This window comes from Hoplias malabaricus, chromosome 11, assembly GCF_029633855.1.
Source record: "Hoplias malabaricus isolate fHopMal1 chromosome 11, fHopMal1.hap1, whole genome shotgun sequence".
Taxonomy (NCBI): domain Eukaryota; kingdom Metazoa; phylum Chordata; class Actinopteri; order Characiformes; family Erythrinidae; genus Hoplias; species Hoplias malabaricus.
In genome coordinates, this window is record NC_089810.1 from 13,556,146 (window position 1) to 13,582,319 (window position 26,174).

The 26,174-nt window shown below is 39.7% G+C and overlaps 2 protein-coding genes across 5 annotated transcripts; one reads left to right on the forward strand and one right to left on the reverse strand.

Annotated features, from left to right (window-relative positions):
• The first annotated feature begins 10,619 nt into the window (after positions 1-10,619).
• si:dkey-238c7.16 (uncharacterized protein LOC559078 homolog) lies at positions 10,620-14,485 on the forward strand. Its single transcript, XM_066685539.1, has 2 exons — positions 10,620-10,777; positions 13,120-14,485. The coding sequence occupies exon 2, from the start codon at positions 13,128-13,130 to the stop codon at positions 13,953-13,955; it is 828 nt and encodes a 275-aa protein (XP_066541636.1). The 5' UTR covers positions 10,620-10,777; positions 13,120-13,127; the 3' UTR covers positions 13,956-14,485.
• Positions 14,486-14,836: 351 nt separating this feature from the next.
• terb1 (telomere repeat binding bouquet formation protein 1) lies at positions 14,837-26,161 on the reverse strand. 4 transcript variants are annotated; one of them, XM_066685077.1, is made up of 21 exons: positions 26,045-26,161; positions 25,131-25,181; positions 24,655-24,762; positions 24,431-24,559; positions 24,098-24,226; positions 23,759-23,819; positions 22,566-22,663; positions 22,225-22,353; positions 21,696-21,848; positions 21,482-21,613; positions 21,271-21,396; positions 20,931-21,046; positions 20,603-20,851; positions 19,436-19,713; positions 19,089-19,153; positions 18,837-18,932; positions 18,442-18,702; positions 18,169-18,210; positions 16,171-16,238; positions 15,888-16,045; positions 14,837-15,500 (listed from the first exon to the last, which is right to left on the reverse strand). In XM_066685077.1, exons 1-21 carry the CDS (start codon positions 26,052-26,054, stop codon positions 15,428-15,430), a joined length of 2,532 nt encoding a protein of 843 aa, XP_066541174.1. In that variant the 5' UTR covers positions 26,055-26,161; the 3' UTR covers positions 14,837-15,427. The 4 variants fall into 4 exon arrangements, with proteins under 4 accessions (XP_066541174.1, XP_066541173.1, XP_066541176.1 ...); XM_066685076.1 differs by having other exon boundaries at positions 24,655-24,765; XM_066685079.1 differs by lacking the exon at positions 26,045-26,161 and adding an exon at positions 25,738-25,876.
• Between the last annotated feature and the right edge of the window lie 13 nt (positions 26,162-26,174).

The following is a 26,174-nucleotide window of genomic DNA, read 5'->3' on the forward strand; positions in this document are numbered from 1 at the left end:
CATTTCAGCCACAAAAAAGTCACCGCAGATTTCTTCCAGCGCCTCGAAAATCCTCCAGTTACAAGTTATCCCGTCATTTTATGACAAACAAAAGTCCATCTTCAAAATCACCTGCTTCTCGAGCCCCTGAGTGAAGGTCCCCGCGGTGAAACATGAAACACCGAGAGTTCAGCTCGAGAATCGGTGATGAACTCGCCTTCACAGGAGGAGGAAGACGAGCGGGGACCCAGAGCTCTCTCCAAGACTGTTTATTTCTTTTTCCACTCGTATTCCGACAAGCCGTCCCCTCAAATACTATTGGCTGGAAGTAGACAGCTGCTTCGCTCTGATAGGCTGGTACCTGATATTTATAAGCAGCCCTCGTGTGAGTAGATGAGTATGAACTATTAGCCAATCGGAGCGCAGAAGGCGGGCTTTGTCTGAAATCATGCGGAATAAGAAATAACCTCGCAAGAATCTGCTGGAGAGCTGCACGCAAATCAAATGACTGGTTCAGACTTCGAAACTAGTATCGCTTTACTAAGAATAAATGCATAGATGGAAGTTACACTGGACATTTACGAAATGGAACAGATAACAACGTCTGTTAATCAGCTAACGGAACAGTTTCTTCCCCACACGAAAAATGGGTCAATTATGTAAATACTCAAAGAGAGTACATGAATAAATAAATGTAATCGAGCTTCACGTATGTGTCGATTCAGTGAATGTGTTACACAAATAAAAACGTTATACAGAAATAAGCACTTAATTAATTTAGTTACAATTATTAATTACTAACAGGTTGGGCGTCACGGTTGTGTAGCAGGTAGTGTCATATTCACACAGCTCCAGGGACCTGGAGGTTGTGGGTTCAAGTCCTGCTCCAGGTGGCTATGAGGAGTGTGGTGTGTTCTCCCTGTGACTGTGTGGGTATCCTCCGGTTTCCTCCCACAGTCCAAAAACACACGTTGGTAGGTGGATTGGCGATTTGTTGTTTCTTTTCTTCTGGTTGTAAATAAATCTTATTTCACAAAAGAACAGTGTCTTATGGGCATTTATAGAAACCTGGAGAGAGTTCAGCCAATTCAGGTCGTCTCGTCTCATCTCTCTCCCGTTCAGCTCACATCTCCCTGTTATATAGGGTTAATTTTTGTCCAAATGAGGTAAGGTTTATGGCTCTTAATTACATTATCTGATGCTTTGAGAACGAGAGCAGGAGACTCTTTTCCTGGGGGTTCTTGACCATTGGATCAATGAACCCTTAACTTAATTAGTTCATCCTCCATGAAAACAGAGGTCATATTGGGTCTCCAGCATTCAGAAACATATGCATATATGGCCAATACAATATACTTCAGTCTCAAAGTGTCCATATGTGTAAGTGTGTGTGTGTGTGTCGCCCTGTAAAGGACAGGTGCCCCCACCAGGATATGTTCCTGCCTTGCGCCTAATGATTCCGGGTGGTCTCCGGACCCACCACGACCCTGAACTGGATAAGTGGTTATAGACAATGAATGAATGAATGAAAAAATAACAGCTTACTATCTTGAATTTTAAGATTTGACATTATAAAAGGGGCAATTAGGTAGCAATTTTATCTTAAAATTACAGCTTCAAATAATTGTGATGCTCCCTTGACCTTTAATAGAGAATAGAGTTCCTGTCCTTCAGTAGTCCAGAAACGGCACAATGCACCTTTTAAAAGATAGAGGATGCTTATTTAGGTATGGTGTTAGACATAGAAATAAAGTTATCACAATAATAAAAATAGAAGGAAGTGGAAGCCATGAGTGGCAGTGCAGGTAGCCAGGAACTCATTAGAGCCAAGGGATGTGATTAACCAAGTGCAATGTGGAAGAGCAGGCCTTGGGTCAGCTGATTTGCGGAAAGCGTTTAGTAAGGCCACATCACCAGAGAGAAGGCAAATGAGTTTTATTCGAGAGCAGGAAGAGGAGGCACGGCGCGCAACAGCAGGGTCACAGGCAAAACAAGGTCAGTGGCTTCGCTGGGAGAATCTAAAGAAGTGGATGATCACTTGGCAAGAATTGTGGGTGATGAAGGTAAGTCGTATTAAGTTTTTGCTTGGAGCAACTTATGATGTTTTTCCAACTCCACAAAATCTTGGACAGTGGGTAGGTGAAGACCCTAGTTGTAGATTATGTACAGGGGTCGGCAGGCTGAAGCATATTCTATCAGCTTATAAGGTTAGTTTGTTGCAGGGGAGGCATACATGGAGACATAATCATTTTTTTTAGCTTAAAGAAAAGTGTGCACAGGCTATAAATATTGGTAGATGGGGTGAAGCACGAGATTGGAAATTGCTGGTGGACATAGGTAAAAAACTGCAGGTCCTAGAGTGCATTGCATTAAACTCACTGAGGCCAGATATGGTGTTCTACTCTGAAAGTAAAGTTTCATAGAGTTAACAGTTCCATTTGAGGATGCAGTAGATGAAGCATTCAAAAGGAAGAAGCTGAAGTATGCAGACTTGGTGGCTGAGGTGAAGTAATGTGGGTGGCAGGCACATGTTAGACTGCTGGAGATAGGTGTTAGGAGATTTGTAGTCAAGTCTGCCACATCCCTGCTTGTGTAGTTCGGCATCAGGGGCCGGAACCTAAGGGCAGCTGTGAAGGAGATGTCAGAATTAATGAAAGGTCTAGAATTATGTAAATGCACTGTAGAGGTACTGTTGTGATGATATGTGATGTAGCATGTAAAGATCACATGGAACTGGTGGCACTGAGCATGCATTAACGGTGCCAGTGGGGCTATGTACAGCCTTAGTCACCAGGGAGACCAGTGTGGATTTACGGTTGTTGGTGGTAAAGGGTAAGGTAGGACTGTAAACCTGGCTTGGAGGGGGGTGGGTCTGGGACACCAGACTTTACTGTTGAGTCTTCTGGAGGAGGTGTCGTGGGCTTAATTCAGCGAAACACTGATGAGGGGAGGTGCTTACCTGATGACCCCTGTAAAGAGCTAGTGATACAGTTGGTGGTTTGGGTACTCATGGGCTGGGCTCAGTGAGTAACCGTAGATGTTAAGGATAGCTTGTTGCTGATCGGACCATAAACAGACTCAACAGCCTTAATGTGTAGCTGTAGGGTTGAAGCAATGTGTGGAGTGTGTGGTGATCTGTGATGGGCATCCTGCCTTGTACTCAGAGATTCCGGGTAGGCTCCAGACCCACTGTGACCCAAAAATGGATTAACATTTACCAACAATGAATCAATGGATGAGTAAATGATAAAAAAACCAAATCAGACACCAGACCAAATCCCAGAGACCTCTTGTTGTAACAGTGTTTTCTGTTCAAAATTTAACACAGTCCTAAGGGTTGAGTTTGGAGTTGAGAGTATTTTTGTCTAAAAATCATTCACTGCAGAAACTTTCCAAACCAAGAGATTTTCCGTCTCACAGATGCCCCCAAAAAGTAGAAGAATCCTGAAGCTGCTGTATATGGAAATTTTTCTTTTAAAGTCACAGGAAGGCAGAAAGTCTGCTCCCTCACCTGACAGAGGAAATCAGTCCAAACTGGAAGCTAATATAATTGGCCTCTTCATAAATAACTTAGGCTGCAACTGTGGCAGTGAAATGGTGCACATTTGCAATTCTAATACAGTAAACTCTTCACTTTCATCTCTGACAGAAGAGCCATCTCTATCACCTGAGAATAAAGCCTTCTGTCACCACACACACACACACACGCACTCTGAGAGTATATTAACACATGCAAAAAATCAGGTATGTGAAGGAATATGCCAAAGAAGGAAAAAAAAGCCCCGAACAGATCACATGTGTTTTAATTCCCCTATCATCATTCAGAGTCTGTTTTCACCACAGGGTTTAGTTGCTGATGTTACAGCCATTAGGGGAACAGAGGAACAGCACTGACCATAAGGAGAAGGGGAAAATGAATTGCGTCTCTTTAATCCTCATGCGATTTAGACCATCGGAGAGCATGGATTTGTTTCATGGATTAGAAACTTTTCTTCAAAGCTGGATTCATCTACGATTGGGAATCTTGCATTAAATACAATACTTTAACACACCATAAGTCTCTATGAGACAACACTCTTTGAGACAACACATTTAACAACACTCACAGTAAGAGAAAGAGAGATTTAATAGAACACAGTGAGTGAAGTAGATGGATAGATAACTAGACAGAGCACAGGGGAATGAAGAGAGAATCTGTGTAGGAAAAGAGAGAGTGACATAAATGAATCTTTTTCATATTCTTTAGAATCGTATTCTATTTGCCTACAGTTCTGTGTGTGTGTGTGTGTGTATGTGTATGTGTGTGTGTGTGGCAGGGCAAGATGGGGGCCGTCTTATAGATTCTGTTGGTTTGAGTTCATCGCACTCATTTAGTCAAGTGTAGGAGGATTAAGAAGAGAGTAAAATCTTTTTCTTAATCTGCTGCCTTTCTCTCTCATGCTTTCTACAAATATAGTAAAGAGAGAGACAGAGAAAGAGAGGAGAGAGTGTGTGAGGGACAGAAGGAGAGTGAGAGAAAATGTTAGTCTCTTTGCTGTTCAAAAAATGTATCTAATGCAGACTTCCTTACTTTATAAACAGGAATGTAATTATTTATTTTATGCCTGTATTATTTAATCAATGAATTCATGTTTTTTTCTGCTACTATCAGAGGTAGAGCACTGTATAATATATATATTATATATATTTGTAAGAATATGTGAAAATTATAACAGACAGGGAGTAAGAACACACCATTTTTATGAATTTCACTCTTCAGCTCATGAAACATTAAGCTGTTTTCTTTGTAGGTGAATCAAGAAGCACGAAGGAGGTGGACATATGTGTGAATACATACTGCCCCCCTCCACCACTCACTTTCTCTCAGAGAATTAAATCCTTGGGAAACCCAAGGTTCAATGGAGCAGGGGCTTATACCAGGATCTTACATTTTCCAGATTAATCAAAAGCATCTCATCCTGTTTTTATCTCACACACTCAGTTCTGCTGACATAACCTCCATACACCCACACACACACACACACACACACACACACACACACACACATCATCAGAAAAGAAGGGCCGACTGAAAATGGGCAGTTCATTAAATCTACATCTGCAAAAATAATTAAAACCAATAAAACCATTACGAAGCCAGTTCTGACCCAGGCATCAGAACAACGCTGCCATATTTCTGAGTTAGCTATGTGGCTGACTGTGACCCTCAAGGTTAAATCCATGATGAACTCCGGATTAATTTGTCATCTGACAGAACATACCACTCAGTCCATGTAACACACAGACACACACAAACACACACACACACACACACACACATGACGTCCAACTTCATCTGAGGCTGGAGCCTACCTTATGTCTCCTTGTACTGAGAGGGGGAGAAAAATAGAAAATATAGCTGGGAGAGGGTACCATGAGGGGGAGAGAGAGAGAGAGAGAGAGAGAGAGGTTCTTTGAGCAAGTTCATTTAAACCATATACTGTGTACAGCTGTTTGCATCTGTGTTGAGTGCTGTGTGTGTGGCTGACAGACACTTCAGCAAACCTCTTAACATCACTATCCAGGCCAAAATTAATCTCAGACTGCAGCACACTTTTCATTACACACACACACACACACACACACACACACACACACACACACACACACACACACAAACACACACACACTCACACACATTTATGTCAATTGTGGGGACAATAACATAGATCAATAATTGCTAATTAGTTCAAATGTAAAGAATTGATCCTAGTAGACAGATAATTACAAAGATGTATAGTTTTGTGAATTGCGGCAATGTTATAGGCATCCATTCACTGGAAATAAGGCAGGAACACACCCTAGATTAGGGTGACCAGACCTGAGATGGTGAAATAGAGGACACATCTCGGAGGTGGGGGGGTGGATTGATGAGCTCTCGCCCCTTGCTGCCGTTGTATGACTAGCTGAACTTATGTGTGCTTTTACACCTTTATTTGCTACACAAAACATGGGAATTTCTTTTTTAATTCATCCGAGAACTTACATTTACGTTTCGGCATAGCTGCTCGAGAAGAGGGTAGGTACATGAGCTTTGCCTGACGTAAATAAGGACTACTGACGTGCAGACTGACCAATTAAATGTTTACAGAGAAGGTTATCGACCAATAACGGTAGCTCTACAGTCAGACCGTCCAATCAGAAGATTTTAGGCTACTTCACCACGCCCCGTTCTCACTCAAGCGAACCAATCGGAGTAGGGGAGAGCGGGACTAGTTTGTGAACGAAACGCTTCTCGAAGTTCTATGTAAGCTCTAGAAAAACAAAATCCCGGACGTTTGTGAAATTCCGCCCGGACATTTTTTTTAAGTCTAAAAAAGAGGACATGTTCGGGTAAAAGAGGACGTCTGGTCACCCTACTCTAGATCTTCTGTCACACACTCTCTACCCTGAGAGTCACTCAGACCAACAGGCATTTTTCATTGGCAATCAGTTTACTAACATGCATTTATGAATTGTGGAAGACACCCGAGAACACACAGGGAGAACACACCAACTCAATCAAAAAAGTAACCAAAGGACCCTGAAGCTGGGTGTCAGAGACACTAGCTGTTGCGCCACCATGTCGTTTAATGTGGAACAGAAAATGCACCTACACTTTTTGTACATTTTTCTGTGTAAACAATCTGGCAACCCGCTTGAGCTTCATAAGTCAGGAAGAGAGAAAACTCCCTGTTTTGAATATGGAGCTGCTGTCAGTATCACAGATTATATGTTTAAACTAGCAATTTAAAATATCCTACTGAAAAAACCCAACCCTCAGGCCTCCTTCTAATCAGACTTCAATAAACAGGAAATTGCACTGTCTGAGTACAGCTGGAGGTGTCCACAAGCACTATGAAAGAGGAGTCCAGCGCATCATTACTCCGGTTTTAATGTTCATGATATACTCACAAATGACTGACATAATTAAACCTGTCATCATTAAACACTGTATAAGGCCCATTTCAAACACAATGGGAATACCCTCTCTTTTTGGATTGACATATTATGTAAAAATTGTTTTTAAAAGTGTTAAATGTGTACTCAACTCACCACTGTATAACATTCACATATTAAATTCATACTATATTTACATATATCCATCTGTAAAACTATTTTAAAGAGAAGTTATCTGTATATGAGAAGGTTTTCCTTGATTTCTATGTAGGCCACTGATGCTTGTGCATCGCAGATTTGCTGCAGCCTCTTCTGCTTGAGGTACATATTGCTATAAATGGTGTAGCCTACATCAGTAGTTCTCAAGGCAGTCCTCTGCTCTGTCCCAGCTCCCAAAACTGTGAACCATCTGAGTACCCTCTGGACCCTGAGGACTGTTCTTACAGCCACTGATGTAGGCTACACCATTAATAGGAGCGTGTACCGAAAGCAGTAAATACTGCAGCACATCTGCAATGTACAAATCTCTCACTTTCAGTACAAAAAGAGAGAGAGAGGGGGGGGGGGGGGGGGGGGGGAGAGAAAGAGAGAGAGAGAGAGAGAGAGAGAGAGAGAGAGAGAGAGAAAGAGACAGAAGACACAGCAAGAGACAGACTTCTGCTGTCTCAAATTCACCCTCCCTTTTTTCTGACACAGATGTTTTCAATCATCCCTGGGTATTTACACTCTCTGCCAAGAACTCTGTCTAAAACAACAGAGAGAGAGAGAGAGAGAGAGAGAGAGAGAGAGAGAGAGAGAGAGAGAGAGAGAGAGAGAGATGAAGGGATGTAAAGTGTAAGGCCTGATCTCAGCCTCATCTCTCCCAATCACTGTCATTACACAACCACACATCCTCTCTGCTCTGGAGTTACTGCTCCACAAACCAGCAGCGGAGTCAACCAGAATCAACAGAGAGATTAAGCTAAACAAGGGGAAAGTGTTATCTGGAGAAGATCACAAAACCAAAGCAATCAAACAAGGGAATTGTTAAAATCCAACAAGTGTTGGTTTTTCTTTCTGCAATATTTTGAACAGCTCTGTATCTCCACCTGGTGGACACTCTGAAGCAAGAAGGGAGAGAGTACAGAGTCCCATTACTAGAACCAGTTACAGTTCAAAGGCAAATAAAGAGAAATCATTTTCATTTCTTAAAGGACTGGTGTTGCTATGAGCAGTTTTAGTTTGAAGAAGCTGAGTTACAAACCTCAGTTTCATGGCTGCAAACGTCTTACAAACCCAGTGTAACTTCTTGTGATTGGACTGTTTCATTCTCCCAAATTATCATCTTTTATTTTTCCGTTTTTAACCAGGCTCAAACCACATTACAGGAATGGAAACTATTCATTTATGTCTTGGATACCTTCAAGGAAAACTCTGGCCAAAATAACAATTTTACCCGTCATTACATCAGTTTAAAAGCTGGCCTCTGGCATATAGCATTACTGCAGTAGTCTCTGTAGCTGTAGCTTGTTGTAAGACTAGAAAACTCCATCTTTTAATAATGCATTTTGAAGTTATAAGGAATATTTGAGAAACCATAGCATTTCTGGGGCCAGCTTTAAGAAGGATGGCTGCTTGAAATCTTTCCTTTCTTTCTTTTCTGACATTTTGGCTAACGAAGAGAGCCAGCCTAAGATGAATATCACATCTGTATTTATTAGAGTCGGCGTCAATGGCCTTGCGAGCAGTCAGGATTCTTTATCGCTGTGGCATGATTCCCAGGGGTGGTATAATATATTTGAATAATGTATGTTGCTTATTGTAGTCAGAACTGATGACTGAATAAGCAAAAAAGGACATAATCATGAATTCTGTTTAACTGAGGGGTTCAGTACTGTGTCACAGAATGCGGAACAACACGATGAGTAGCAAATTAAATGATAGTTTCACTAAATGTTAGGGTTTGATAGAGCGTGTAAACAGTAAAGTTTCCAATATGAACCCATCAATTCATTCAGTTCATACAGTGTATAGAGATACTTGGCTTAAAAATTAAAAAATAAAACAAACAAACAAACAAACAGCCTTTATTGACTTCATTGTTTTGTGATGTCACAGAAACAAGAGTACATGGCCTCCTTATATGGCTGCCTTCAAGTCCTCCTGTGAAGTTTTAAACTCCACCCTTTGTTTTTGGGACAATGTTTTGTGGTTATTCATGTGTTTAAGGTGTTCCACTGATGTCATACCGTCATGTGTGTGTTCATGTGTGTTTGGGGTTGATGTGTTGTGTTGTTGTTGTTTGTGGTGATTCACAGTCAGCATGTGGTGTGTGTGTGTGTTGGTGTGTGGTATCCCATGGGACTCACCAAGCACCAAGCCCAAACCACTCTGATAGCTTTGCTCCTTAAGGCTCTTGTTAAAGGGAATGGCTGCAATTGTGTGGAAAAACAGTTGTAAGCTCCATGGCTTTTAAGGTGGAACGTGGTGTGTTTGAGGGGTTAAAAACTAGAGTTGTTTGTACATGGATGAAGATTAACTTGTCTGTAAGTTTTTATTCACTGTGTTAATTACCACAGAAACTCATTTGTAATTGGAGTTGTTCAGTTTTGTAGCACTTTCGGTAATGCCCTTAACCATAAGTTTGGAGACACTTGTGTATAACTTATGAGATCCATAAAAGCAAAATTATTCATTCATTCATTATCTGTAACCCTTATCCAGTTCAGGGTAACAGTGGGTCCAGAGCCTACCTGGAATCATTGGGCACAAGGCGGGAATACACCCTGGAGGGGGCGCTAGTCCTTCACAGGGCAACACACACACATTCAGAATCAGAATCAGAATCAGAAATACTTTATTGATCCCAGGGGGAAATTGCAATTATTACAGTAGCAGCCAGTTGTAAAAGAATAAACACAGACACTTTTGAGTCGCCAATTCACCTACCAACATGTGTTTTTGGACTGTGGGAGGAAACCCACGCGGACACAGGGAGAACACACCAACTCCTCAAAGACAGTCACCCGGAGCAGAACCTCCAGGTCCCTGGAGCCGTATGACTGCGACACTAGCTGCTGCGCCACCGTGCCACACAGCAAAATTACAGTTTTTAATTTTTAATTACAGTCATGGTCACTGAAAAAATACACAAAAAAATAGACAAACAAAAAATATCAAAAGAAATAATTAATACAAATAATTGGTAATAATTACATAACTTCAGGCATTAAATCATGATCTATTTGTAGTTCTAAAACTGAAGACCCACGCGAGTGTACCGGTATACCGAGATTCACGGTATATTTACCCAGCCTTGTGTGATTATCCTGTACAGGCTCTGGGCGTGTTCTGAGTCTACAGTGTGGAGGCGACTTTACCGTCCGCGGTCTTTCGGTATGAAGTCTTCAGCTATTTGTGCAATGACAGCAACAAAGTTGAAAACCACAGACTCAGACTCACCCAGAAATGGGCTCCTGGGAGCTTCTGGTTCAGCTGGAATGATGGAAAAGAGATCCTCTTCTTTTTCAGAAGCAGCTCCTGCCCCATTGAATCTCCATAAACACCGAGGAGCTTTAACACTAATTCAGTCTGACTTCACACCGGAGGAATCTGACTCTGAAATTAAAGTTAATGCCGTTCGAGGGTTTGGCTGCAATCAGTTAAGCTTTTAATGATGAATAGGTTTATAACAAGAGGCAGTACTTAGAAGTTGCTCTTTGTTGAAGGGGAGGGCTAGAGCAGACTAAGCTCTTGGACCGGAGAGAGAGAGAGAGAGAGAGAGAGGAGGGAGGGAGGGGCTGCTGGACTCCACTCTTCTCTCAGTCTTTCCAGTCATTTCAGTCAGTTTGTTGAGAGAGAAACGTCGGACCTACATTTCCTTCAGCGTTCAGCCAAAGAGGTGCGTAGCAACTATTTACATTAACTCAGCTATTTAACTGCAACTGTGATGGATTTATGTCTGACGCATTTTATTTAAAGGAGCTGTTTGTCTTGTAAAGGTAAGAAGGTATAATATAACAGATGTCTAATAGATGTTTATATAAAACTGATAATAATCATAAAATAACACTGAATTTTATTGTGTGTGAAAAGCTCTACCTGTCCGTCTACGTGTGTCATAAAAGGGTTCCTGAAAATGGTCTGTAATGCATTAGCTTCAAAAACCTTCCGTTTCTCCTACTCAAGTGCATTCCTGAACAAAGGAAGTGCTCCTTACTCAGCAACATTTCAGACCGTTTTTTTCCTCTGAGGTCTCTCTTCTGCTTTACTGCTCACACGTCTTACACTTTTCAGCCAAAGTCTTCCTAAAAGTTCTTTTCTATTTCAAATACGTATCTCAAAATGTTTAAGTGTGGTTTTAAATACACCGTTGTGTTAACAATGTCATGTAGGTTCATTAAGCTCCGTGTTAACGGTGAAAACTGGGAGAATGTGTGTGAGGTGGAAAAAAGTAGCTAACATTAGCGGTGCCCTCAGCTGTTTCTCTCATCACACAGCAACCGTAGCTAACACTCCGACCAACGACAGCTCACTCACACTCATCTCTGTGAGGACAGCTCACTGCACATGAATAACTGTCATATTTTAGTTTTTCTTTTCAAGTGGAAAATATTAATATGTTCATGAACCCTTTAAGCTGCGGTCTGTAAAGGCCTCTGAGACAAGGCGTAGTTCTCAGCCTTTGACCCAAGAACTCAGCCTTAAACGTATTAAATGTTCACATTTATAGATAGTGCAGTTTGCACAAAACCTAAATTGTATTACATTATATTTGCACATAAAGCAGTTATTGAATATTGATTCTCTGAACAGAATCCAGGAAGTTTCCAAGCTCCCATTCCAGAATCTAATTGAGATTACACTGGCACTTTAAAAAAATTTCATTAAAACATCATGTGCTACAAGTTAAAAAAGCATTTGTATCTTTTATCAATAACTTTCCTAGTGTGTCTTATGTATATCATATGTAATATATAATGTTTTGTTTAACAAAAAAAAGTAGAAATGTATTAAAAAACAGCTTTTTAAAAAATCAAAATTAATTTTTCATTCATTATCTGTAACCGCTTATCATTTCAGCGTCACCGTGGGTCCGGAGCCTACCTGGAATCATTGGGCGCAAGGCGGGAACACACCCTGGAGGGGGCGCCAGTCCTTCACAGGGAAACACACACATTTACTCACACATTCACACCTACAGACACTTTTGAGTCACCAATCCACCTACCAACGTGTGTTTTTGGACTGCGGGAGGAAACCGGAGCACCCGGAGGAAACCCACACAGACACAGGGAGAACACACTGACTCCTCACAGACAGTCCCCCAGAGCGGGAATCGAACCCACAACCTCCAGGCCCCTGCAGCTGTGTGACTGCGACACTACCTGCTGCAACACTGTGCCGCCCAAAATCAAAATTTTACTGTGAAAATGTTTATTATTCATACCTAGAGAAAAAATGTTGCCTCTTAGTATAATGTAAAAGCAAAATTCTCAAACAGTAGAAATGCAGTGCAAAATTATTGAGGTGCTTCTAATATAGTAAATATTATAGATGCAATACAGCTGAACTTGATTACTGTAATTTATGCTTACCGCTTTTAAGTTTGTCAAATATTAGGCCTATGTAAAGACCCCCTGTATAATCCCTCAGGTTATAGTATTAATTAAAATGCAGTGTCCCTGACCAGAGTGGTGTTTGCGCACTTTTGTAATTGCTTATAAATGAATCATCCCAAATTCTTGCACATTGCTTCTCACATACCCACAGAGTATTCCTCTAACTGGCATGCAGAAAGCCTAAGGATGTTTTTTATTTCTGTTTGATCTGGTCCTTCCTGCTAAAGCCACTTCCTCTCACCCGCTTCTTACTATTTCTTACTATGTAAAAGTCATTCCACAAAATGTTGCTTGTTCCCCAAACCTCTTTAACCTTTTCTTCTTGGTGGACAGTTTCATTGTTGGAATTGTTGTGGGTGATCATTTTATCAATGTCTGCTCCCAAGTTTTGTTTCAGTTCTTGGGTCACATTCTGCCATTATCAGGAAAAAACATTCTGTAATTCTGAAGCTGCAGCACTTTCATTGTGTAGGCCAAGTGCTGAGCCTTCATATTTGTAAAGACGTCTAAACTTGGTAATGGCCTATATTGCCTTAGATTGAATGATGGACCGGTTTCTCTCAAAGATGAATTTATCAACATAAATTATACTTGTGTGACTGATATCCTGTGTGTTTTGTAGTGTGAAGAATGGGAGCAAAGTTGAGTCGGAGAAAGAGCGAAACTGCTGCAGAATCGGAGGGTGTGGCAGCAGAGAACACAGCCACAGAACAGGCTGAAACTGCAGAGGCTGTAGCTCCAAATGAGAACAATGAGCAGAAACCTGATGAAGCTCAGGATGCAAATGAGCCCAGGACCACAGAAAAGGCTCCTGTCGAGGACACATCTTCCGGTGAAGCTGCCTCTAATCTTGGAGCGGTGGAGACCATCACACAAGCTGTAGAGCAAATAGTGAGCAATGTTACTGAACAGATTTCTGCCCCAGTTGAAGATATCGTACACAAAGGAATGGGAGCAGTGGAAGCAATGATGGCAGCAATCAGTGTTAAAGAAGATCCCACAGAGCCAGCTGCCTTGGTGGCAGAAAAAGGACCCGAGGCTGAGCCCCTGGTTGACCTTTCAATGGAGGCTGCACCTAAAGTTGAGTTCTCCATGCCCGAACCTCCTGAAAAACCTGCATACTTGTCATCTGAGCCTTCAACTCTGGATGAGTTGCTGTCATCACAGCCAATCGCAGACAGCCTCCTTCCAGAGTCTGTAACGGCAACAGTCACTAAAGACGTTTCACCGTTGGCAGTGAAGGAAGAAGGTTTGCCTATTCAGATTGAGGCTCAGGCATCATCCGACAGTGAGGAGAAATTGGTGTGCATGACACACGATGCAACATCATCAGAAGACCCTCAGAACTGTGAAGCGAACGCCAACCCCACAAATCTGAACTCTGACCCACTGGTCGACCTGGGAGACACGGAGCAGGTGGTGAGCACGGCCATCAACGTTGTCAATGACCTTATATAAAACACACTGAAATGCTTTGAGAAAACGACTGCTACAGGGACAAGCACTTCAGACCTAGACAACAATCTAGATGAGGAAGTGTGCCTGAAAAATAAAATGATGTCTTTGGTTTTAAATTTAAGGAAAACAATTCTTTGCAACCACTGATATTGTAATAAGAATAAAATATATTATTTACTCACAATACGCAAACATCAGCATCAAACACCTTGGACACATACGTAGTTATTCTAGTAAATCGAAAACTGAACGGTAACTGAATGGTTGTTATAACACGTCTTTCCATATCAAAGGTGTATGAATTAGTGACTTTAACTATGGGCTGTCATAAGGAGACACAGAAAAGAATATCATCCTCCAGTAATGAGACAAATGAAGTAAACGTAGATGGTATATCCATGATGCTTTCCTTTTTTATAACTACAATGCCTTTATATTTTCGCCTGTAATTAGTTAAGAAAGTCATATTACTTCATTAAAATGAATGGATCAGAACAATATTTGTTCTCCCTGTAATTTCTGAAAATAATTTTGAGCTGCTGCTTTTAGAAATTCTATGGAACAATGCCAAAACATCTGGGAATTATAAAAAGTGTCCCAGCGCACAAAGCCTTCACATCCATATTTCCAGAGAATGTAGTACTCAGATTTCTATCTGCTGTACTGGGAGCATACCATTTCTTTTGGTACAACACTAGTACAATTTATGCGCTTATACACATATGAGCTTTCAAAAATGGACATGTAGGGGGAAGGGCAGCATTCTTTCCAGAGGAAAGGGGTTTCAGGGGCCACAGAGGGAGACTCCAAACACCAGGACCAAGCCTGAGAAGCTACCATCCCACATAAATAAATCTGTCCCTCATTCCTCTATGTCTAGTAAAGAATGTGAGTACCGGATTCTCACAATGTTGCACAGTAGCAAACAAACAAATCACTGTCCTAACTTTCAGCTTGCTGTCTTAAACCTAAATTCACATTGACTTAGTTCTCAAATTCAAATTTTCTATTTTTTTCCAGCCTCTCTGGGGTTGTGGTAACATCAGATATAAAATAAAACAGATTTATATACTATAGGGATCCCATTTGAAGAAGATAATGTGGACTACATGAGCATCAGTTCAGAGTTCTTTGCAACAAAAGTCTTATCTCACCACCACAAAGCACACTGCAAGATGCAAGGCCCTGTATTGGATAAACTGGAAAAACACTTTAATTAAACCAAATCACAGTACAGTGGTTCACTATATTTAAACCCTACTGTGTTTGCATTAACATTACTTTTTTCAGTATGTAGATAGTTATCACAAATGTTAACCAACATTTATAAACATACATAAAATTGCTTTTGCTACTATTCAAATATTAATAGTACTTTATGTTACAGTAAAGAGTCATATATTGTGATTAGACATTTCCAACAGTCTGGCATCCAACTCAAGTGCTGAAGCTGTGTAGAGTATGTTCCCTGTTTAACGAACTCTTTGTTCAGCACAATCTAGTGTTAGAAGGTCTGGTGCCTGAGCTAAGCCCTGCTTTAGCTTTCTGCGAATGACAGAGAGTAGAGGGGAAGGGGTGGGGAGTGGAGAGGGTTCATCAGACAAAAAGCACACAGACATATGATGGAGTGGAAGAGAATACGTTTTCTCCTAAGCTTTGGTGCACTTCACCAAACAAACAAACAAACAAAAGACCTGGAAAAGCAAGAATAATACTTGTGCTATAGTTGCTATAATGCTAAATTATATAAAGCTAAATGTTGGCTAACCTTGGCAAAGTAATAGTTGGATTATAAGTGTCTGCTTCAATCTACAATCTCTGTAATACTTAGATAAGGCTTAATTTTTCACCATTCAATGATAAAAACAATAAAAGCACGGTACCTAGTTTTACCTTTCTAAACAAATTCACCTAATAGTTTCTGTGTCTTGCCTGTATTTTCTGGCTAATTCTGAGTTAGTCCGTCCATGCTGAAATGGGTAAGCCCATAATATGGAGTTCCAGGAGTTACCAAAACGTCTCGCACCCTCATTGAGGAACAACAGCTCATCTGCTGAGTAGTTCTTCCTTTTTCGGTGTCTGTCAACAGACTACATAAAGAGTTATTTGATAAAATTACATTTATTTGTGTAATACGAATAACTTCATATGAGAGCATTTTAACTCACATTCTAAAATGAATGAAATTGTTAAACTAATATATTAAATCTCTTACAGTCTCTTTGAAATTGCTCAATATTGTTTTATGGACACCAGAAATAGTCGTCTTCTCTGTGTTAAAGCCTGAATAGAAGAGAACAAATAGGGAGAGGTAGTTTCAAACTATGATACAGAAATGTCACTTGCATCGTGAACTGTGCTAGGCTTTGTGAAACACATGTGCCGCATTACAGCCATGCTAATACAGAGCAGATGTAGCCTTATCTTTATAATAACAGACTGCAAACTGGGAAAACGTAGTCAACACATGCAATAGCAGGATGTAAAATTATTTCTTTGAAGTACCCTGCACAATATTCAGCTAAAAAAATTAATATATTTTACTTTCTCTATCTTCTTGACGTTTAGCCTTCTGTCTATGGCAGTAACAGCAATGTGTATTTAATTACAAGTGCATAGAACTGCATCCCTGCATGCAACAAATGGGCTGGAACCGCCTCAGGTAAAGGTGTGCAGGTTTTAGGATTATGTAAAGCAAACTGGTTATAATTTGTGCAAATAAAGACACCCATAATTGGCTAAATACACAATGCGTGTGTGAGAATATGAGCATGGTTCATGGCCTGTCATGTCTTGTCATTTCCTGTGTCCTAATTAATGTTTTTATAATAAGTGATCAGCTTTAACTGGGACACAGCTAAGGTACTGAAAACGATTGCCAAATTCTCTTCATCTATGTTCTTCAATGATCTTCTGTATTGTCTCATCATTCACACAATATACATTTGTCAATCACAACTGATGTCAGATTGAAACTGGCTTACTTGCTTTACTAAATGTCAACAGACAGAACAAATTAAAATGCATTTTTATAAATACATTATATAGAACTGAAAACATGTATCTCCATTTTTGTGCATTTTTAGTTTACTACATCATTTAAACACAGCTGTCCTTCACATTGTGTGAAAATGTCATGATGAATAGACCAACAGAAATGCTCAAAAATTGCTTGGAATAGAACAATTTTACATTGACTTGCATTGAAACTTAAGAAGGATTTTTCATTCTCCAGTAAAGTAAATACTTTGGGAGATACATATTGTGCATTGAACAGCGATGTACAATACACAATATATACGTACACAAAGTGGAAGACTTTACAAAGTGACAAAGTGTAGAGAAGAGTAACAGTACTTATTTTTCTTGTTTATTTCAAAATATACCAACCTAATTTCCAGAAAAGTCTAATGATTCATACATTATCTTAAACCTGTATGTAAATGACACAGTACAAAGAAATTCCTTTTTCAAATGGTTTGACTGACCAACTTGAGAGTATTTTGTAAATATAAACCAATTTTGAATTTGATATCTGCAACACACTCAATAAATGTTGGAAACAGCTTTATTTAAACATTTCTGAAAAAGCCACAATAAGCACGTCACAGAGGAGGTTATTATATTTTATGTATTAAAGGAAAATCCAAAGTCAGACTAAAGTCTTGGTCTTAGTATGCACAGATAAGCATGACACAACATTTTATACCAAACTTCGTGCAAATATTGTCAAATAGTCCAAAAATAACATTTCTCAACACAAGATTAAACAGAATTTAGGTCTTTAACCCATGAGCAAATTCCAGAGAAATCTGTCGAAAGCAATGTTGAATGTGCATAACCTTTGAGCCCTTACACATCACTGCATGAGAAAACGTCATGCTGCTGTTATATATATAGCCACATGGGATTGTGAATACTTTGGAAAACCAGATTTATATTGGGACATTAGAGAGCCATATGCCATCGTGCTCCTCCAAAAGATACATAGTGCATTTCCTGCAGCGCTGAGCCCAGTGTAGCAATGACATAGGCTCTATTCTGCTTTTACAGGTCACAATTATTATGAAGCTGTAATTTTAAGGTAACAACACTACCTAGTTTTCCTTCATGTCAGTCAGTGAAAACATTCAAATTCCTTTGCAGTTAAATAAATGTTCATTAACTGTCTGGTTTTTAAAATAAGACTCCAAATGAAAAAAATATCTCTTACCCTGTACTTCACATGGCCTCTTGAGTGGGGTGAGATTTATGACTGGAGAGAGAGAGAGAGAGAGAGAGAGAGAGAGATTTCACATTGTAAGGAAACTATGAGAGTGAGGGGGGAAATATTACATGCTGAGGTGAATAAGAAAAAGAAGAGTCTTAAAGAATAGAATAGTCATAAATGAGTAAATCTCCAACCCAAAGACTTATTTCCAGATTTTAATAGTCAGTATTAACATTGCCAGAGTCAATATTATTGTGTTCACTTATGGTCTCTTACATTTCATAGCATCCCAATTTTTCTGCCTTTTTGTGTACCCCAATCTCTCTTTGTTCTCCATGCCGGCATGTTTGGAGATGCTTTTAAATAAGCCAGCATCTCTGGCCCTGCCTACATGCAAGGCATTTTCATGTCGTAGTGCTCTCCTGAAGTGATCTTCAGCCTGCTGCAAGACCACGTGAAACTCACAAAGGTATTTGCAGCTATGCAGCACAGCACCTACTGTACGACTGTCCACCTCATCAACTCCACTCAAACAGCCTGAAACACAGAGGCAGCAAAGAAGTGATCAAAGCGAACACGGATAACCCACACAGGGAAGAAAGATTCAAGGCTTTATGTTTATGACTTGATATATTTATTATGAGATAAATTTGTACATTAACCCAACACACCTGCACAGCGTAGTTTATTGGGTTTGGATACAACTGGAGTGATGATTATCCTCTTGATCTCATTCTCCAACAGCTCAGAGCAGAGAGAGAACTCATCTGAGAAAGCATACCAATGAAAATCACTGTGTATTTCGCAGAAACCATTTCATTATATTAAAAAAGCTTTAAGGTGATTTTATTGAAAGGTATGCTTCTATGTTTTAGATCGTTCCCAGTACTGAATGTAGACAAGCTTTAGACAGTGTTGTGTACCCTTAGACAGAGTCTGTCTTTGCTGATGTTGTTTCATGGGAGCAGGATGTCTGAAAATATCTGGGCTGTTACCCAAGAAAAACAAAACAGAAAAAAGTCACTGCAGTGTCAAGTCATACTCCACTGACTCTGTAAAACTGATATATTCTAAGCTGACATGCACATGATCTGGAATTAATGTTTTATATACTGTTAATATGTAGGTTACGGTATTGCGAGGATATTGTAAATTACACCAGTAAATAAACATAACCTAAGTGTGTAATAGATGTGTTCATTACTGAAAATTTGATATCTTTTTAAATCTATAAATTAGACCTATGTTGTTATTTGCTATACTCCTTTACCTTTGCACACCTCTGTCGCCTTCTGCTGGTGGCTTTATGCATGTTGCTGTTTCAGGATTCCTTTTAGTGCACTTAACCCTGTCTGTGCTTCTGCTGAGGTCTATCATTGTACCTCCTCTTTCATCTACCTCAGTTTTCTCCACATCTTTTTTAATCCCGTCCTCTCTCCTCATCTGTAGCTCACGTTTTTCATTCTTTACCAATTCCTTTGATTCCCCTCTCATTTTGAAAGGATTCAGTGACTTCTCAATGTCATTGTAAATCTGTCTCCAATCATGCTGACATGTAACATTAAAAATCAAATAAAAACAATTGTATTGATTTGTAGTTTATACAAACATAACCAGAAAGGTTTCAGAATATATGTAGTGTCACTGAGGGCTGGGGTTGTGGGTTCGAGCTAACACATGTTAGTAGGTGGACTGGCTACTCGAAAGTGTCCATACGTGTGAATGTGTGAGTGTGCATCGCCCCGTGAAGTAATGGTGCCCCCTCCAGGGTGTGTTCCCGTCTTGTGCCCATTGACTCCAGGTAGGCTCTGGACACACCGGGACCCTGAATTGGTTAAGTAGTTACAGATAATAAACGAATATATGAATACATATATCCTCTGATGCCAGCAACATCAACAAAGCTGTGACTGTGCAACAAAAGAGTTGTAATGCTACAAAACATAAATTAGTTTAACTGGCAAAAGGACAGAGATTGGGTATAAAGCCTTTTCTTTTTCAGGGAAGTCCAATTCACATTCAGGATGGCTTCTAAGAATAAGAGTCCAGGTGCTTAATTAATCCAAACCTGTCACCTATTGAAAACAGCTGGTACATTATGAAACTTAATACTCGAGAATGAAGACCATGAGCTGTTGAGTGGCTAATATCTTATAACAAACAATAATGGGGAAAACATTTCTCTTTCAAAACTATACCAACTATAACTTCCTCAGTTCCAAGTGTTGGAACTATTTCTCATAAAACAATAAACATAATATAGTTTCATAGTTTCCACATTTAAAATACCGTCTTTACACATCATTGAATTTTGTTTTTACCTACATTTCGCCAACTTTTTTTGGAATTGGGGTTGTATTATAACCAGCTACATCATTATATTATGTCAGTGGACCTCTTAATAAGTCTGCTGCTATTAATATATATAGATATTTACCACTGGTTTGAGGTTTTGCATGCACTGGTTTGTGATTGGCTGAGCCTGACATCCTGTAGGGATCATGTAGTTGTGTAGAATGTTCTCTCTGTCCAACTCCTCCTCGTATACCCGGCTTTGACCTTTCACCTTTTGCACCACTAAGTCCTCCCACAATTCCTCACTGCATTCCACTGGCCTCAACAAAACTGGCTGTGTGTGCCGATCTGGGGAATTTTCTGTTTCCTTTTCCCACTGATTCTCCCACATCTGAACATAAAGGATTGGCATTTTAATGAATCAAGAACACAAAAAGTTGCCAATATTTTAAGCTCATACACACAAAAACCTGCTGTTGTTTTTCTAGATGTTGGATTCTCTGTAGCATTTCACAGGCTGACTGCCAGTGTCTTTGCAAGTCATTCTGTGCATTCTGACTTAGTACATCTCCACTCAGTGACACCACTGGAAACAGAGACAACATGGCAGAGAGGGAGACAGAGAAAAGTGTTAGTTTATTTAAAGAAAAAACACCCTTGTCAGAAAAAAAATCTTTGCAACAAGTGTTGTAACATGCACTGGCATTAGGTGTATCTCCCCCGATCAAGAAGAGCTTTTGAAAATAATATATTTGCTACATGATTTACATACCACATGCTAAAGGCAAATAATAAGAGAGGGTAACTTACTGATCTTTTTACAGGTTTGTAGCACAAAAATAGCTGCCTTTCTGACTTCTTCATTGCTTGCCTCTGTCAGCAGAGAGATCAACATAGGTAGTCCTCCACCAAGCAACAACTGTGACTGATGTTCCACTAGAAATTCAAAAGATCATGATTAAAAAAAAAAACAACCCAAATTCCCTCAGGTGCATGTTTACATAGATTCACTTAATCTCACCACATGCATCAGTGCAGTGCCCAAGTGTTAGAAGCACTGCCAGTTGGTCTTGTGGACTGAGGCTTGGGTTTGACAGCAGCAGAAGTAAGTCTGGGACCATCTGCAGCTCAGAAATAACAGGTGCTAAAGCCTCTGGGTAAAAGAATAAAAGACAGTCCCTTCACTGTATTTAAACTCATCTGAGTATGTGTGTTTGTGGCTGTACATATTTTACCATTGTCTGCAATGCAGGCAGACATGGTTCTGGTGATCAGGGCAGCAAGCTTGCATGCTACAGCATTTTCTTTCCCCTGAAGCGCAACATTAGCCAAGGTTTTGGTAAGAATAAGCAGTCCTCCAACTGATGCAAAATACTGCTGAGCACATCCTAAATGACAAACAAAAATACACACTGAGAATAATCTCACCACCAGTAGGGTATGTATTTGAGTATGTGAACACTTCATTAAATGTTTTAGTGGTGCAATCCAGTTACATTTATATACATTAATTATTCTCTGTAAATGGATTGTTTAGGGTCGCAGTGGTTTCTTGCCTTGTGCCCAAATATTCAGGGTTGGCTCTGGACCAATTAATGTACAGGATGTCTCAAAATTAAGGAAAGTAAGAGTAAGTAAAAGTACAGGGCAAAGACCTAAATATTATCTAGTTAGGAGTGTTTTTTTTATGTTTCTAGGTAGGTATTCAGTACATTGCACAATTCACCGCATTATTTCATACTCCAGTCAACACTCTCTACTTACTATTATTGGCCACAGTCATGCTGATGAAAGAGCAAATGGGCTGTGCCAGCTCTGGCTTATGTACCGATACCTGCAGCAACCATACTTTTACCAGAGGGAACACACACGTGCACATCTGCTGGTTCTCCTCTGAAAATAAATAAATAAATAAATAAATAAAAAAGATGCATGTGTGTTGGATACTGTCGTTTGTGCTGTAATACATATATTTTTTATTTTTTCTGGTTTAATTGTATATGCTTATGAAAGTAAGACAGTTACTGAACCTCAATCTACTGCACTTTTTTGTTTTTTAAGTTTCCATTACGTCAGAACCTGGTGCAGTCTGTGTGTGTTTGTACCATTCTGAGGGTTGTTGACACAGCCACAAAGAGCACTGGACACTGCAGTCCACAGCAGCAGCAGCTCATTAGGCCCTCCAGACACTGGAAAACTATCCCTGACAACAGAGACAACACACTAACTCAGCACTCTAAATGTGTTTATATGAGTCACACTGATCAAGACATTTTCAATATTTAGTCAGCAGGCTGTCAGGTTAGAAATACATGTCTATCTCACATATATACAAGAATCTCAAACCCGGCATGGTTATTTAAAGGGTACTCTGCACCAATTTGCCTCTCAACACTGTAGTCTTGAGAGTAAGATTTTCTTATTTAAAGACCAGTGTAATGGTTGAGGGTGGCACGGTGGCGCAGCAGGTAGTGTTGCAGTCACACAGCTCCAGGGACCTGGAGGTTGTGGGTTCGATTCCCGCTCCGGGTGACTGTCTGTGAGGAGCTGATGTGTTCTCCCCGCGTCCAAGTGGGTTTTCTCCGGGGGCTCCGTAGGTGTGAATGTGTGAGTGTGTGTGTTGCCCTGTGAAGGACTGGTGCCCCCTCCAGGGTGTATTTCTGCCTTGTGCCCAATGATTCCAGGTAGGCTCTGGACCCACCGCGACCATGAACTGCATAAGGGTTACAGATAATGAATGAATGTAATGGTTGACGATGCAAGAGACTAGGATGCATTTTCATAAGTTCACCCATAGCAGCTCTCCACAGGGAACCCACTATTGAACACCACACAAAGAAACACTGACAATATATACACAAGCAAGACCTATGAAGGACAGAACACATTAAACATCAAAGTACACATGGATCAAACGTATCAAAAGTCTAATATCAGTCTTCTTTTATTTTTATCTGATTTTTCTCATAAATCATACGAATTCTACCATGATAACTACAATTCCTTCAATTACACGAATTACTACCAACACAGAAGCCTTTAAAACAAATAGCCCTCTGTAATATGCGGCATTTAATCTTCAGTACAGAGCCATTGCTTTCATACACAATCTTTACAGCTATCATACAGCTCTGCTACACTAACCTGGAAAAGTTTAGAACATAGTCAACTTCATCTAACTCCTTATTTGAAATAAGGGAGAGAGAGAGAGTGAGAGAGAGAGAGAGAGAGAGAGAGAGAGAGAGAGAGAGAGAGAGAGAGAGAGAGAGAGAGAGCAAATCAACTAAAATTTGTGTACCTGAATAATGTGAGTAAAATATCAATGCATCCGGACCCTTTTGCAAGGGTCTGTCCCCGCTCTAAAACAGAAATGCAAGTAAATTTAAAGCAATTATTTCTGCGTAACAGAATATTTTCACAAATTTCAGAGATTAATAATGACTAATAATATCTCCTGATCTTGTGAATTATTTGAAGTCTGCTGTGCAAACTCAAATGCAGTAGCATGCAAAAAACAAAGTCCATCTATGGATAATTACCTCTCATCCTGTCTAATTACAAGATCAATATCTGTTTGAAATGTTGAAATGTCCCATATTATGTGACCTGGTATGATGCAACTGTTAGCAAGCCTTACTGTTGTTGGAAACCAGTACACAGAGCATATATACTGCCACTCTCTTCTGTTTGTGGGGCACTTTGTTTTTCATGGACGCTGCCAAATCACAGAATGTCTCCTCTCGACAGAGGTCCTGTTTACAGTTCTCTAAAAAGACAGAGGCAATCTGTTCTTAACTCTATTTCTGAAGACTTGTTTGTATTAGAAGTGTATTCTACATTTTAAAACTTTTATTATTAACAGTTAATTTATCAGTTCCGATCCTAATCTGTTTTGTCACCAAAATATTAAATATACCTATCTCTGTTAAATGGAATCATGTGGTTTAAATAGACAATCAAAAACACACACCATTAAACTCAGCCAAGGAACCAAGCGTGAAAAGAGCTGTTTCTTTAACCTCAGAATTATTGGTCCACCTGGAGAGGTTGTTGATGAATGTCACACCTCCAATCTCTTTGAGAAACTCCACATTTTGCTCTAATGACAGCAAATGAAATACTACATAAAACAGATGCTCTGTGTCACATTATGTGTAATACAATCTGTCACTGTGAATATGCTGTGTAACCGACCGTTCTGTTGGCAAATTGAAACAATAGTAAGTAAAGCTTGTTTTTGTGAGTCTGGGCATTCCATCTGGTACTTCAGACACTCAAGTAGTAACTGGAGATCAGTCTTGACTGCTGAAAAGTAATGTAGGTTTAAGGAAGCACAGTGACATATTTATTTTCTAGATGATAATACAAAGACCTCAAAAAGCTTAATAATAACAGTTACTGTTTTACCAGAAATTTTCAAATTATACCTATGGTTTGCCTTGTTACTAGTTAAATGTTTCAGGATGTTCACGCAATTCTTTAACAAATATTAATTTAAAATTCCTCCCTCCACTTAAAATATCCCAAGTAGAATGCACCATCATTGTTCCCTTTCCTTTGGGAATATGTGACCACAACATACTTTTACAAAAAGATCAATAAGCTGTGCATGTAAAAGTAAATAAATCATAGCCAGGTAACCAACACAGTTTTTGAAATGACTGACTCACCATGTAACATTTTTGAACAGGAACTGTACTTATTTCCTTCTTCTATGACACCTGTAGAGACAAGTATCACATTAATGTTAGATATTAATACATTCTGTAGACCTAAGTGTCGCAAGATTTGATTAGTTTATCATAGTGCACTTTGGGGTTTTTTTTGTTGTTTTTTTTACCATCTGAGTGAAATTATATTATACTAACAGGATCTTGTTCCTTGACAATATTTTTAAGGCATTGTTCGATGAATTAAACAAGGTTTTGGCCCCTGTCAGTATTTGAAATTAATTACAGATATGTAATGTAAAGGATTTGACTCTGTGTTAGAGTGGATTTTTAAATGTGCCTTTAGGTTCTTGGACACAACAGCCCTGTCAAAGGGAGTCTTGTATTCCTGAGAAAATGAAAAAATGTATGGTTCAGTACCCAAACCATTTTAAAGACACCTCTGCAGTGAAAATCAAGTTTCCTGCCTCTGTATCGCTACATGTCCATGTAATGTTTTTACATGTTAGAAATCATATGACATTCTAGCGCTATGAAGTTGGAGCTAGCCTAGAAGCTAACATTACAGCACATGCCAAACATAAGAAATTTTACAAATTAACCCAACCTAAGATTTCAGGAAACAGTCAGCTACAGACGTAGTTAAATGTCAAGTTGGCTATAACCCGTGTTCAACATTTCAGCCAGGATAATAAAAGTTTTTAAAACAGTTCAGTCACAATCAAACACTGTCTTGCAGAAAACAGATTCAGCCCTCAGAATACCGTTAGTGACGTCAGCGTTACACGAACACATATGTTCCAACCAAACCGTTCACATAACGCCTGAATTTTTTTCGACTTTAAAACGTAAATTACTAGGCAAAAAGGATAAACGCGTAAAAAAGCTACAGCTCTCTGGTGATTTCGTATTACCTGAGTGCATTACTATAGCACGCAATTAAGGCGCTCCATAAACGTTGCCCTTTTAGCTTGTACTTATAAAATCGGCTTAGATAGACTTCATTTCCCGACGTGCACTTAGGTAGGCACGTCACTGAGTGCG